Here is a 13,937-nt window from a genome sequence, read left to right on the forward strand (position 1 = left end):
AATGCTGCTGCCAGAGTTTTAACAAAGACCAAAAAATGTGAACATATTACACCAATTCTTAAATCGTTACATTGGCTTCCTGTAGGTCAGAGAATTGATTTTAAAATCATGTTGCTAACCTATAAATTCCTACATGGTTTAGGCCCAAAATATTTAACTGATATGCTTCCACTACATAGGCCTTCTAGAACACTAAGATCTTCTGAGACCAATCTGTTAATTATCCCCAGAGTAAACACGAAACATGGGAAAGCAGGATTTAGTTACTATGCAACAAATAGCTGGAATAAACTCCCTGAGGATTTAAGACTTGCCCCAACTCTGAGCACCTTTAAAACAAGATTGAAGACTTTTATGTTTGCTTTAGCTTTCTGCTAAATCTTAAATACTTGGCCTTTATTTTACTAAAATGCCTTTTTAACTTTCCCTTTATTTTCTATTTTTACCAGAAAAATACATGATCTGATACCAGAGAGAAAGGATAAGGGTTTGAGACCAATAATCACTGAATATGAGAAGAGGTGTATAAGGGTTAGAGTCCTGAGTTTGTTTGTATAAGGGTTAGAGTCCTGAATTTGTATTTGTATAAGGGTAAGAGTCCTGAGTTTGTATTTGTGTAAGGGTTAGAGTCCTGAGTTTGTTTGTATAAGGGTTAGAGTCCTGAGTTTGTATTTGTATAAGGGTTAGAGTCCTGAGTTTGTGTGTGGGTGGAATTCTGAGACCGAGCTCCGTGGGAGACGTTTCCAAGTTCTGTCTGGGTTAGAGTCCTAGAATCTGGATTGTAGTTCCAGAGAAAGGACCAAGTTCCTTTAGGTCGGGTTGTAGTCCCGACTTGGGTTCCAGAGAGACTGTACATTGCACTTTCAATTTTACTTACTAAAAAGCCTTTTTAACTTTCAATTTAATTTTCTCTTAAATACATTGCACTTTCTATTTTACTCATTTCTTTGCATATGTTTTCTTTTACTTATCTATTATTTTATTTTATTGTATGACAATGTTTATATGTGAAGCACTTTGAGTCTGCCTTGTGTATGAAAAGTGCTATATAAATAAAGTTGCCTTGCCTTGCCTAAAAAGGCGTTAAAAAAATGCAACAACGTCACACATTGTCATACTGTCAGAGGTACTGCTTTACAGCAGTTTCTGAAGCACTTCGGCACTTCCGCATTTCCCTTTTCCCGCAACGATAACACCAGCTGTTGGAGGTAAGGCTTTTTCATTGTCATACAATTTTATTGTATGACAATGTTTATATGTGAAGCACTTTGAGTCTGCCTTGTGTATGAAAAGTGCTATATAAATAAAGTTGCCTTGCCTAAAAAGGCGTTAAAAAAATGCGACAACGTCACACATTGTCATACTGTCAGAGGTACTGCTTTACGGCAGTTTCTGAAGCACTTCGGCACTTCCGCATTTCCCTTTTCCCGCAACGATAACACCAGCTGTTGGAGGTAAGGCTTTTTCTTGCTTAATACACTAGTTAGAGTTTTAGTGAGCTAATGTAAAAAAAAAGAAATGCGCGAATGTTTTACATATGTATGTTACTTACAGAGAGAGTTTTTTTTTAATCCTCACTAGTGCCGATGATAAAGCTTTTTTTTTTAGTAACGATTATGAGCCATTTCTTTTTCCTGAAATAGAAACCTGGATTAGAATCATAATTTTAAGACTGCATCAATTTAGTTTGCATCAGTAAACAATCTCCTAGAGAGCAGTGTTCTGTTGTACTCCTCCTCATGCCTCTTCCTTTCTTGATCTCTACAGTTGGACCTTGATGCTGTGACAACGGACAAATCTTCTTCCTCTGTCCTTTTCCCTGCCTCTGTTCAGTATGTTCAGTGTTGTTAAATCATTTCTTTTTTATTATTATTTACTATTAGTTACTGTTCTTATTGTGTTCTTGTTAGTGTGATGTTTGAATAAACTTGCCTGTTGCAATGTTGGTATAATGTTTGTATAATTACTGTTATACAACTGTTACTGTTTTAATGTGACCCAGACCATATTTCTAATTTAAAAAACATGTGTAGCTTATAATGTGTTATAGGGCAGAGCAATTATATTCAATGGCTTAAAACGAACCCATCTGTAAAGATCAGTGAATGCATAGTAACCAATGGCTAGTGGTTTAGATGGTTTTCCCTCTGTGCAAGGTCATTAGCCCAAGTCCTACAAAAAAAACGACTAATAGCAGATGTTGAAGTTGTTAAATCGTTAACAAACAATTTGTATGGAACAATCGGTTAAGGTATGTTAAGTGCTTGAGTCTCGACACTTTAGAGAATGTCTAGCGCGCAACTTGAATAAGCCATGTGCGATTTTACCCGGGCTCCAGCGCAACTTTCCCTACCAGGTGCAGCCTCGGGTAGCCTAGGACCATTCATACAGGAGCAAGCAAGAACGTTACCTTTTTCTGTCCTTGGGAAACGAAAAGACGGACAATCCGTTTCCACTGTTAGTGCAGTTTATCATTGCACATTTACGAGGCATTTCTTTTTTAAACTATCTTTATTTTCGAAAAATAGACAATGACAGATGAAATGATATTGAGCGGGACATTGAATGTATTATTTAAGGTGGTCATATCGTACCTACCATGTATATAACACATTGAACATTGAACACAAGAAATGGAAGAAATTCCATTTATGCCCATGTACTTTCACCATACATACTATCTAAAAAATAAAAGGGCCTGCAGGAAAATATAAATACAGTACGCAAAAATTAACTTCGACGGAAAGTCGAAGTTAACACCATGTTTCTGATTGTGCTTCAGCTTCAGATGCCGTCAAGAGGGTTCTCTGGTCGTAATCAGTCGCAAGTCCGTCCCTGACCAATCAGCATTCATTAGCAGAATGCTAGCGTGTACGGCCAACAACGGCCCAAACTGTAAGAAATCGAAAGGACATAAGTACTCATTCATTTGACTTTTGAACTATAATCTATATTGAACTTGAGGAATCTATAATGGTTCCCCATCTCAGGCGAAAATCGGATCCATGGAATCCAGGCTGCCTCGCAGCGCGAAATGAAATCGCGCACAAGGCAGCAAAGCTATTTCGGAGGCGGGACACGTTCAGAATTCCATTCATAAATTAACAGACGTGACTGTGACGTCAATTGTCTGGCTGGCTGGCTGGTTCTGTAAGTGTCCATGGTAAGATTTGTGCAACCAACGAGAGAGGTATGATCAGTTAAGCATGACGAGAACGGAGAAGTGTATGGAAGTAAATCTGCCATCGGATTTTGAAAATAAAAAGCCATTGAATTCTAAGCACTGAATATTTATGCATTGAAATAATGTATCTGGATTTTAATTTCAACGTAATAAACGTCCCCACGTTGAAGTTTTTGACGTTGAATCTTTGATTTAGAATTTTTAACATTGAAAAATAAAGCTGAATAGGAGTTCAATTCAAATCGAAATTATTAGTTAGTTATTTCAATGCATAAATATTCAGTGCTTAGAGTTCAATGGCTTTTTATTTTCAAAATCTGATGGCACAGATTTACTTCCATAGAAGGGACTCAAACATTTTGTGGGTGAGAGGGCGTATCGGTTTCCACCATAGGTTGTTTCTACAGGAAATAATCTGTGTGGGGGTGGGGGAATCTAGAGCGGTTCTCCACATGACGAAATATTCAGTTTCTATTTTCATACCAAAAGGATATGTTCAACAAAAAAACAAGGAATTGAAAGCTACTTAATAGACCTAGGCTACAGTAATTTCCCCTGATGGCAGCAATGTTCCACTTTCAGCTGGAATTCACCGGTACATCAAAACGACGTGTCTTCTTTAGATTTCAGTCCCCTTTATTTATTCACACAGTTCAGCAGCGGCATTCATTCAGAATCCGAGCCCACATTAAAGCTGCATTTAGGGCAACTATCACTACCTAGCCGAAAAATAGATGCACCATAAATGATGTGATTGGTTTTGTATATAGCAGTCAGGAACATGGGCATAGTTGTGGAAGTGCTGGTGTTAGAAAAAAAAGTTGACAGGAATTAAAGTGCTGCACATCGACTGTACAAATGTAGATTATTCATCACAAGAATTTTAATTCAGAAATCGAATAGGCTAATAAAGTCTGAATTGTGAGATAAAATTCAGCATTCTGATAATAAAGTCAGAATACTTGGATAAAATCCGAATTCTGATAATTAAATCCAGCATTAAAGGTTCATTTAAGAAGGCTCTCACCAGTCATTTGTCGCCTGGACGCGGTGTCGAGTTTTTTTTTTTTAAAGTAGTTCACTAGTCGTAGCGCGCAATAATTTGAAGTGTCGGAATTCTGAGAATTTAGAATTTATCTCAATGCTGAATTTAGTCAGCATTCAGATTTCTCAGAATTCTCTGACACTGCAAGTGCAACTACTAGCGAACTACTTTCAGCGTGACTGGAGAGAACTTCCTTAAATTAACCTTTAATGCTAGATTTGCATGTACGCTATTTTGTGAATTAGTTTGGTTCTCTTTCATGGAAGCCGGAAGTGGGAGATTCCTTATTTTTTTATCATTATTGTTTTATAGGGACAAACATTAACACATATCTCCTACAGGGGATTGATAAAGTTCTATCTAGACTATTGAACAGAAAGAAACACTTGGTCATACTTTACACACTTTACCACAGCATTGGCCTACTGAATGCCACAGATATATCTTCAGCATTGGACTGAATGCCACATAAATATATAATTATGTTTTTGCACGTTTGCAACGTTTAAAAGTTCAGGGTATGAAGTTCAAGTATATGCCTCTACTTGTATTGCTTAAGCCAATAGCCTTTTGAGGCAGTGTTTTTTCTGAATATTAGTGTTAAGGGCAAATAATGCTTACTATCATATTTTAGTTTCCATGTCTGTGGACACATTTGTATGCAGTCACATATAAATATAAAAAAACAAATTAACTTATGATGGTGTAGCCATGCATGTTGTTTTATTGTTAATGTGTCAATTTGTTTTTTATAGAAAATACTTTGTATAGATGAATTATCCCCAAACTTGTCATCTTAACACCTTTGAAATAAACATCACTTAACATGGCAGATACCTGTGTATTGTTTATCATATGCGGTAAGAGTGTAACGTTTTCAACTCTGTTCCTTGGTAGAACCCACTTACAGTAAAAATCACTCCTGATCGAAAAAAACACTCCTGATCGAAAAAAAATGCGTATGAAAGACACTTTTCTTATCTATTGTTACTATTATATTGTTTAAAATGTACGCATACTAAAAATATATATAGCGTATAAAAAGTGGCTGGCAAAAAAAGAGTAGATTTTTTAATCTACCTGCCACAGTGGCTGGTGGGCAAAAAAGTTAATTTCCATCCCTGGTTGGTACGCAGTAAAAAAGTTTGTATTATTGTCTTTTTTGTTAATTATTCGGTGTTGGACCGACCAGGCCATGAGACCAAAGCCATGAAGAACAACAGTGGGCCGCGGTACAAACAGAGCCGTCTGGAGAAGCGCCTCAACAGGGACGTGTTGTGGTGTGTCATCCTGCTGTTCTCCATGTGTCTGACAGCAGCCATAGGTAAGTGTTTCCATTGTGACATTTAATGTGATAATATGGCTTACGTGCTGATTCATTCCATGAAGAACTATCTTTTTGTAAACAAAGCAGCAGTCACTGTTCAACCTGGTTTCTTCTCGTTTTTTTTAAAGACGTTCAGATGAAAACAACATTTCAAATGTGGCTGTTTGTGTGGAAACTCTTGAACCATGCATTCTAAATGCGGTTTCCACTGAGGCATTTTTCAACCTCTTTATGTTCTGCCCTTGCAGGGCATGGTCTCTGGCTCCAGCGATGGACTGATCCCATTTATTCCATCGCTGAGCAGGTGTCTCCTACACTGGCGGGATTCTATGTCTTTTGGACGATGATCATCGTGCTGCAGGTAGATATGATATATTAAATTGGTCATGGGCGACAGGATGTCAAAATTTTAAATATGTAACCTATCACATAAAATTCTATCCACACTCCTAGCGAATATCTCAAGAAATATATGTTCATATTCATGTGAAAGTCAGCTCAAACTCTAAACCTCCAGACTGTAGAGTCCATATCCCCTCTCTGTTGTACTTTCTCAAAGTCGTATGTCGCCTTTATGTCAGTGTACGGTAATCGGTTGCCCACTTGGAGAATCAACTCCAGCCATTCACTTTGCGTGAAGGAATAGAAGAATATTGATAGACTGCTATGAAGTCAGATTGAAATGGATCTGATGATTATGTAATGATAATTTTCTGATCCTGATTGCAAAACTTGATAACCCATAATATCATAATTAGCAGGACATTGCAGATTTATATTGTCCATGACTTTGATTGTATCATTGAAGTCCAGGTTGTCACTCATTTTCTTCTGACCTCTTTGATCTCCCCCCTCCATCCATTATCCCACAGGTGCTAATCCCCATCTCCCTTTACGTGTCTATCGAGATTGTGAAACTAGGCCAGATCTATTTCATCCAGAACGACCTGGCGCTGTACAGCGAGCAGCTGGACTCAGGCATACAGTGCAGGGCGCTCAACATCACGGAGGACTTGGGGCAGATTCAGTACCTCTTCTCCGACAAGACCGGCACTCTGACAGAAAACAAAATGGTGTTCCAGTGTTGCACTATACATGGGGTGCAGTATCCACACACACAGAATGGTGTGTTACTGTGTTAAGATCTGCTTTTCTTAATATCCATTTACCATTTGTTTAGATGGATATTTTCGGGTTTGTCATAAATGCGGCTTGTGTTTATTTATAACACGTCCCTCCCTGCCTTCTAATGAGGAACACAAAAGTACAGAGATGTCACATCTATTACATATCCCCCTGTGCTTTCTATCTGAACAGTACAGTGTGGTTGGTTTCAGGTGACACTTATCACCAGGAAAGGCTGAGGATATTTTACTCTACATCTTATAGATGTAACTTTTCTGATAATTGCTAGGTGATGAACAGATCCCCCATTTCATCAATAGGTGAAGGCCGATCCTAGTGATAGATCTGTTGTTGGTATCCATGCTTGCACGATACAAAAAGAGAAGCCAATCCATCTGACTGATTATCAGTTGACTGTAGCTCCAATCTGATGATTACAAGGTGACTGCTTGGTTCCACGTTCATGAGTGAGTCTCTGGGAGGGTGGGGGAGAAATAAAACCTGCTTGGCTTACATAACAGAGTACCATCGTAAGGCTCAACTAGTAACAATCATCTAGATGTCAGGGAGGATTCTGCCATCATAGGATGGCATCTAAAGAAAAGTGTGTGTGTGTGTGTGTGTGTGTGTGTGTGTGTGTGTGTGTGTGTGTGTGTGTGTGTGTGTGTGTGTGTGTGTGTGTGTGTGTGTGTGTGTGTGTGTGTGTGTGTGTGTGTGTGTGTGTCTGTGTAGCGCGGAGGCTGGCTCTGTATGAGGAGGATGTGTCGGGTGTCCCGGGCCGCTCCCTGACCCTGCGGTCAGGCTGTAGCGTCAGGTCCCTCAGCTGTCGCTCTATGAGCTGCGGCCACAGCTCCACCTCGCTGCACTCCCTGACCAGAGAGGAGGAGGAGCCCCAGGGAGGGGCGCCATGCAGCCGCATGGTCAGCCCATATCCTATCGTTTCTCTGTGTTTGTGTGTGTGTATATTGAGTATGTATAAACAAACATGCATACATATGTAAAGGCTGTTCCTCCTGTCCAACCCCCAGGCTAAAGAAGTGATCCCAGACCCTGAGCTGCTGAAGAAGATGCGCTGCCTCCAGGCCACTAGCCTCTGTGGAGCTGAGGCCAGCTGCCTCCAGGCCACTAGCCTCTGTGGAGCTGAGGCCAGCTGCCTCCAGGCCACTAGCCTCTGTGGAGCTGAGGCCAGCTTAGAGTTGAACTCCATCGTGGACTTCTTCCTAGCGCTGGCGGTCTGCAACAGTGTAGTGGTGTCCTCATCCGGCCGGCCCTGTCACACGGTAGGCGGCCAAACAGTCAGACACTTTCTAATACCACTACCGTGGTTTTGGTTTCAATTAGGAATGCGCGATATAAACGATATACGATATAAACGATAAAAAATGGCCTACGATAGAGATTTTAGTTATATTGCTCTATCGCGATAATGCATGTTTGACGCGATCTATCCAGGCCCTGCGAAATATAAAGAGCCACGAGCTGCAACCGTCTGCAACGCATCGTCCGCGACCCGTGAAATTTAAAGAGCCATGAGCTGCAACCGGCTGCATCGCATCATCCGCGACCCGCGAAATTTAAAGAGCCATGAGCTGCAACCGGCTTCAACGCATCATCGTCATCTAAGTAAATATGGCTGAAAGCGAAACGGAGGAGCTGGTGATTGCGCTCATTTCAAAATTGTATGCGTTCATTTTGCACTTTTATGTTTTAATATCAAGTATCTGTGCACACTTTTGGAAGATTTTTCTTTATTTAAAATAGCCATGCCTAATACTGGACGTATTTCCCTAATTCACAGTATCCGTTTCTTTATTAACAAGACACCACCAGTTTTAATTTCATTAAGAGAAGTATACGTCATTACACAGAAGATTTTTTTCTTTGTTAAAGTCTCTGCAGCTACAACATTATGTTGTATGATTACAGTTTTGCACAATAAATGTTCTCAAAACGACATACTAAGTTTCTTTCTTTTGTTTTATACATTTAGCAGTTTGGCTTTCCTTATAGTCTATGTAACCTGTTCTGAAATGGTTCTATTATGATTTATATATCGTGATATATATCGTTATCGCAATAGGTTGCAATGTATATCGCAATATGGATTTTAGGCCATATCGCCCATCCCTAGTTTCAATACCCTCTGTTTTCGATACCCATTATCAAGAGTGAGCTATGCTATTCCTGTTGACCAGAATGGGTTGACCAGAGAGGAAAAAGCGTGCATTACCATTCTTAATTTCAATGCTGATTTTTTGCACAGGAATGTTGTGCAGCCGTTGGGTAACATGCACTGTTTGTACATTGGACAGCAGCAGTCTCACTTTGGGCAGGAATGCTAAATCAATGCAACACAGAGAGAGAGACCTGTAATAATTTATTATCAATTATGTATTCTTTGTATTCTTTGTACTGACTCGATGTCTTGTCCGTCGGTTAGTAGCTGGGTTGTATCTGAACCAAAACATGTGCATATTTCCGCCTGTTGCAAAACTAGTTGGACACTACTTGGAAGTGTTGTCACACTTTCAAAACCACAATGCTGCCAACATCTCTTGTCATCAACCAGGTTTCTCTCCAAGGATGCAGCTTTATTTCTGTAACTTGTGACACCTTGCTCACTCTGCTATCCAATAATTCAATCAATTAGCTTCTCTCCTCCCCGTCCCCTCTCTACCATTTGACCCCCTCCAGCACGCTGATCTTCCCCACAACCTCACCTCAAGACTATTGGCCCAGGGCGAGGCAGGGTCCCGGGGCGTGTCAGGGGCCCTGGGCGCGGCAGGGGTCCAGGGCGAGGTAGGCTCCTCCACCACAGCCACACCGTCGCAGGCGGGCGCCTCGCGGGAGAGCACACAACTTGGCCCAGGCACCGACCTGGTGAGGTCCAACGTGGCACTGGAAAACCCAAGGGACCCAACAGCAGATGTGTTGACAGACATGGGAAACCGAGAGGAGGGTGTTGGTGCCGTGGGGGCCCCCAATGTTGGAACTGAACCCCTAAGAGTGTCGTCCCTGGAGGACCCGGCTTTTTGCCACAGTGGGCCGACGGCGGCCAATGAGCAGCTCATTTATGAGGCAGAGAGCCCGGACGAGCTGGCCCTGGTGCACGCCGCCCGGGCCTACAACTGCACCCTTCGGGGCCGGTCGGGGGACGAGCTGGCCGTGGAGCTGCCGGGGGCCGCAAGCCGCCTGCACGTCAGCCTGCTCCACGTCCTGCCGTTCGACTGCACTCGCAGACGCATGTCGGTGGTGGTGCGCCACCCGCTGACGGGGCGGTTGGTGCTGTACACCAAAGGAGCCGACTCGGTCATCATGGAGCTCTCCGAGCACCCAGATGGTAGGTGGAGAGGGGAGCCCACCCCCTAACCCTGACTTACCCTGACTAATTCTTACCGTGACCCTTTCTCTGGTTCGCTTAACCAATTAGCCATCTGATTAATTTGCCTCAGTATTTACCAGGCAATCATTTGACCGTATCCGAATGATGGCAATTGGGCGCCCCGGCGGCTCAGCAGGTAGAGTACCCTAAAGGCCCAGTCCTTACCACAGCGACCCGGGTTTGGTTACTGCCCCCCGCCGTTCTTTTGCAGCATGTCCTCCCATCTCTCTCCCAGGCCTTCCTGTCTTACTCTACAATAAAAAGCATAAACCTGTAAAAATTAAACCAAATAAAATGAAGTCATCACTAGAGGTTGTAGTAACGGCTGGTATCATCATATCAGATAGTATTCTTCATTTATAATGGTTTCACATGATCAACATCAATGCAGTATGATGTCAAATGGTGTGTGGATTTGCCTGACATGTCTCTTGTCTCCTTGTATAGTGCCAGCCGGAGAGGGGTACGTTAAAATCCGAGAACAAACCCAGAACCACTTAGACGCCTACGCCAGAGACGGCCTTCGTACACTCTGTATCGCACAAAGGGTAATGCTGGTTAATGGGATGGGACCAATTTAGGACGTACAGGACTTTATATGTTAATATTTCTTGAGTTACAATACTTGCAATTTACTTTATTCATTTATTTTTTGTTTATTTTCCAAATGTATTACTATTGTTATGCATCAAACACCTAGACAAATGTCTTGTATTTGTAATGTCTTACTTGGCAATGACTTAAATTCAAAATTTCATTCAGGCCATCTTTAATGCCAGAAGTACATTTACTTCTGGCATTAAATAAAGTACATTTAGGTCAGTTGTATGGATTTCTGCTACAATGTGAGCCCATTAGTGCCTGATGCAAATACAGGTTTTGGCTGTTTGTAACCTGTAATCGAGACTTGTTTACAGTAAGAGTGAGTCCCAGACCGGTCTTTAATTATAAACAATGCAAGGACAAGCAAAGTACAATAAATCCTTTGCCAAGACTAGTGACATGTTGCAATTAACGGAGAGGTCAGTGTTGATTTTAAAACCTTACAAATTTTTATTGATTGTTAATGTTAACATAGCTATCACTTTATCACTAATGTAAAATGCTTCCAGGGTTGGCAGGCATTCAAGAGATCAATCTGAAAAATCGTCCATGTAAAGATTTAGAATCTACCTGTAGATTAGAAGTGTTAGTACAGCATTGTTAAGACACTAATACGGCTGCTGTGTTTCCCCTCGGGCCCCCAGGTTCTGGAGGAGGACGACTACCAGGCCTGGCAGAAGGGCCAGCTGCTAGCGGAGACAAGCATCGAGAACCGAGAGGAGCTGCTGCTGGAGTCGGCCCAGCGTCTGGAGACCAACCTCACTCTGCTTGGTGAGACAAAGGTTCACACAACATCTGGAGACCAACCTCACTCTGCTGGGTGAGACAAAGGTTCACACAACATCTGGAGACCAACCTCACTCTGCTGGGTGAGACAAAGGTTCACACAACATATGGAGAACAACCTCACTCTGCTGGGTGAGACAAAGTTTCACACAACATCTGGAGACCAACCTCACTCTGCTGGGTGAGACAAAGGTTCACACAACATCTGGAGACCAACCTCACTCTGCTGGGTGAGACAAAGGTTCACACAACATCTGGAGACCAACCTGGTCTCCAAAAAAACCAAAGACTGTGAGCTGACACACACACAACCATAGTGTGTGTGTGTGAGCCGGGGCCCCCCCAGTGTGTGTGTGTGTGAGCTAGGCCCCCCAAAGTGTGTGTTTGTGAGCCGCAATCCCCCCAGTGTGTGTGTGGTAGCCGGGGCACCCCCAGTGTGTGTGTGTGAGCTGGGGCCCCCCAGTGTGTGTGTGTGTGTGTGTGTGTGAGCCGGCGCCCCCCAGTGTGTGTGTGTGTGTGCCGGGGCCCCCCCAGTGGCTGCTGCTCACTGCTGTCATCCTATGCAATATCCTGCCCTGATATCCTGTTGATATCCTGATATACATGTCTAAATGCCAAAAGTATCACTTTTACACATTCAGATCAAAGGGGGTTGTCTGTTGTTCTCAGGTGCGACCGGGATCGTAGATCGCCTCCAGGAGGAGGTCCCAGAGACCATTGAGGCCCTGCAGAGAGCTGGCATCAAGGTGTGGGTTCTGACCGGAGACAAGCAGGAGACGGCCGTCAACATCGCATGTGCCTGTAAACTCCTGGGACCCGATGACCAGATTCTGAACGCGAACTGCGGAAGTAAGGTGGGCAGTTTACAGTCGGTCAACGGTCTGTATTCACCCTAACCTCAGCTGATCAGGTGATAACTAGTGAGAGGTCATATCCCCTAATACATGTACAAACAGACTAAAGTAATGCAATGTGATTATTATTTATTTATTAATTATAACAAAGCAAAGCAACAAGGCATTAGGACACTTCTATCACGGATCATTCATGAACGATTTGAACGATTACTGGACAAGAAGAATCTGCGGAACCACGTCTAGTCTGCTCAGGCGTATGCGCTTGCCTATTTCTGTTCAACCTATTTATTAATGATTGCTTTTGTTGTGTGCCATGAACGCACACTTTTTAGGCTGCTAGGTTAGGGGAACTGCTTTTTGAACAGACAGGCCTGACCTGTTTTCTGTGCTTTAACATTCGGGTGCGGTCTCACTTCCTGATGATTATCTGATCAAATGGACGAGATTCACAGCATTCACAACATCTATTTCTTACTGATAAGGTTTTTTTTGTTGTTTTTTTTACCAACAATGTCTCCCCATATGAAGGCCTTATTTTCGCAAAACGTGAAAATAAAAGCAAAGACCATGAAGCAGCCTTCCTCTTTCCCGACTCCAGTCAGAACTACATTAGGATTAGGGGTGGGAATTGATACGTTTTTATCAATATCAATGCCATTGTCGATTCTGCCTATCGATCCAATTCCTTATCAATTCTCTTACCGATTCCTGAGTAGTTCATTGAGTGGCAAAAAAAGAGTTCTACAGTCTTCTGCACCAAAAGTATGGCGACACATTAGTGCCATAATTCACTAATGTGATAAAAGATGCATTCGGGCGTATTATATTATTCCACACGCGTAGATATTAACTGCGAGCGCGCAAATGATCTCTGCGCGCGCAAAACAGCCTCGCGCGCGCAAATTACCTCAGAGCGCGCAAAACAGCCTCTCGCAAGCGCAAATTACTTCAGCGTGCGCAAAACCTCTCGCGAAAGATGTTTTTACGCTCTCGCTCAAATTTAATTTTGGCACTATGGGGGAGGGAACCAAGGCAGGGCGGGCTTTCCTATGATTGGCCGTTTCTGAAGCGCGATATTTGATTGACAGCCCTCCTCTCATTCAATTCTGAATTGTACAGTAAATGGCTGAAACGATAGTTACTTATTGTAACTCCAGATTCTATGAGTATAGGCGCAGCCTTTTAAGGCTATCGCTATTGGGTTATCCCTAGGCGTGAGCCGTAGCACTGGCAAATTTGTAATCCCCGACCACCAACAGCGTGGGCCTCAATTACGTCCGCGTGCGGCGTGCCTCAACGACGTCCGCATTTCGCAGATATAGTCGGGCGCCGGCGGACGTTCTGCTCCCAATAAACAGCTTTTCTTCAGCTATTTAAAGGACAATGAGGCCGACACTTAAAAGGCTGCGCCTATACTCATAGAATCTGGAGTTACAATACGTAACTATCGTTTCAGCCATTTATTGTACAATTCAGAATTGAATGAGAGGAGGGCTGAGGAGGGCTGTCAATCAAATATCGCGCTTCAGAAACGGCCAATCATAGGAAAGCCCGCCCTGCCTTGGTTCCCTCCCCCATAGTGCCAAAATTAAATTCGAGCGAGAGCATAAAAACATCTTTTGCGAGAG

At 42.7% G+C, this 13,937-nt stretch overlaps 1 protein-coding gene across 2 annotated transcripts in view; it reads left to right on the top strand.

Moving 5' to 3' along the window:
• The window catches only part of LOC130383112 (phospholipid-transporting ATPase VD-like), a 57,583-nt gene that overhangs the window by 31,547 nt on the left and 12,099 nt on the right, over nucleotides 1-13,937 (top strand). For both annotated transcript variants that reach the window (XM_056591163.1, XM_056591164.1), the window contains 9 exons: nucleotides 5,422-5,553; nucleotides 5,805-5,917; nucleotides 6,429-6,681; nucleotides 7,414-7,601; nucleotides 7,710-7,961; nucleotides 9,376-10,021; nucleotides 10,511-10,611; nucleotides 11,311-11,437; nucleotides 12,122-12,306. In XM_056591163.1, the coding sequence (XP_056447138.1) occupies nucleotides 5,422-5,553; nucleotides 5,805-5,917; nucleotides 6,429-6,681; nucleotides 7,414-7,601; nucleotides 7,710-7,961; nucleotides 9,376-10,021; nucleotides 10,511-10,611; nucleotides 11,311-11,437; nucleotides 12,122-12,306 (1,997 nt within the window). The remainder of the gene's footprint in view (nucleotides 1-5,421; nucleotides 5,554-5,804; nucleotides 5,918-6,428; nucleotides 6,682-7,413; nucleotides 7,602-7,709; nucleotides 7,962-9,375; nucleotides 10,022-10,510; nucleotides 10,612-11,310; nucleotides 11,438-12,121; nucleotides 12,307-13,937) is intronic.

This window comes from Gadus chalcogrammus, chromosome 5, assembly GCF_026213295.1.
Source record: "Gadus chalcogrammus isolate NIFS_2021 chromosome 5, NIFS_Gcha_1.0, whole genome shotgun sequence".
In the NCBI taxonomy this organism is placed as follows: Eukaryota; Metazoa; Chordata; class Actinopteri; order Gadiformes; family Gadidae; genus Gadus; species Gadus chalcogrammus.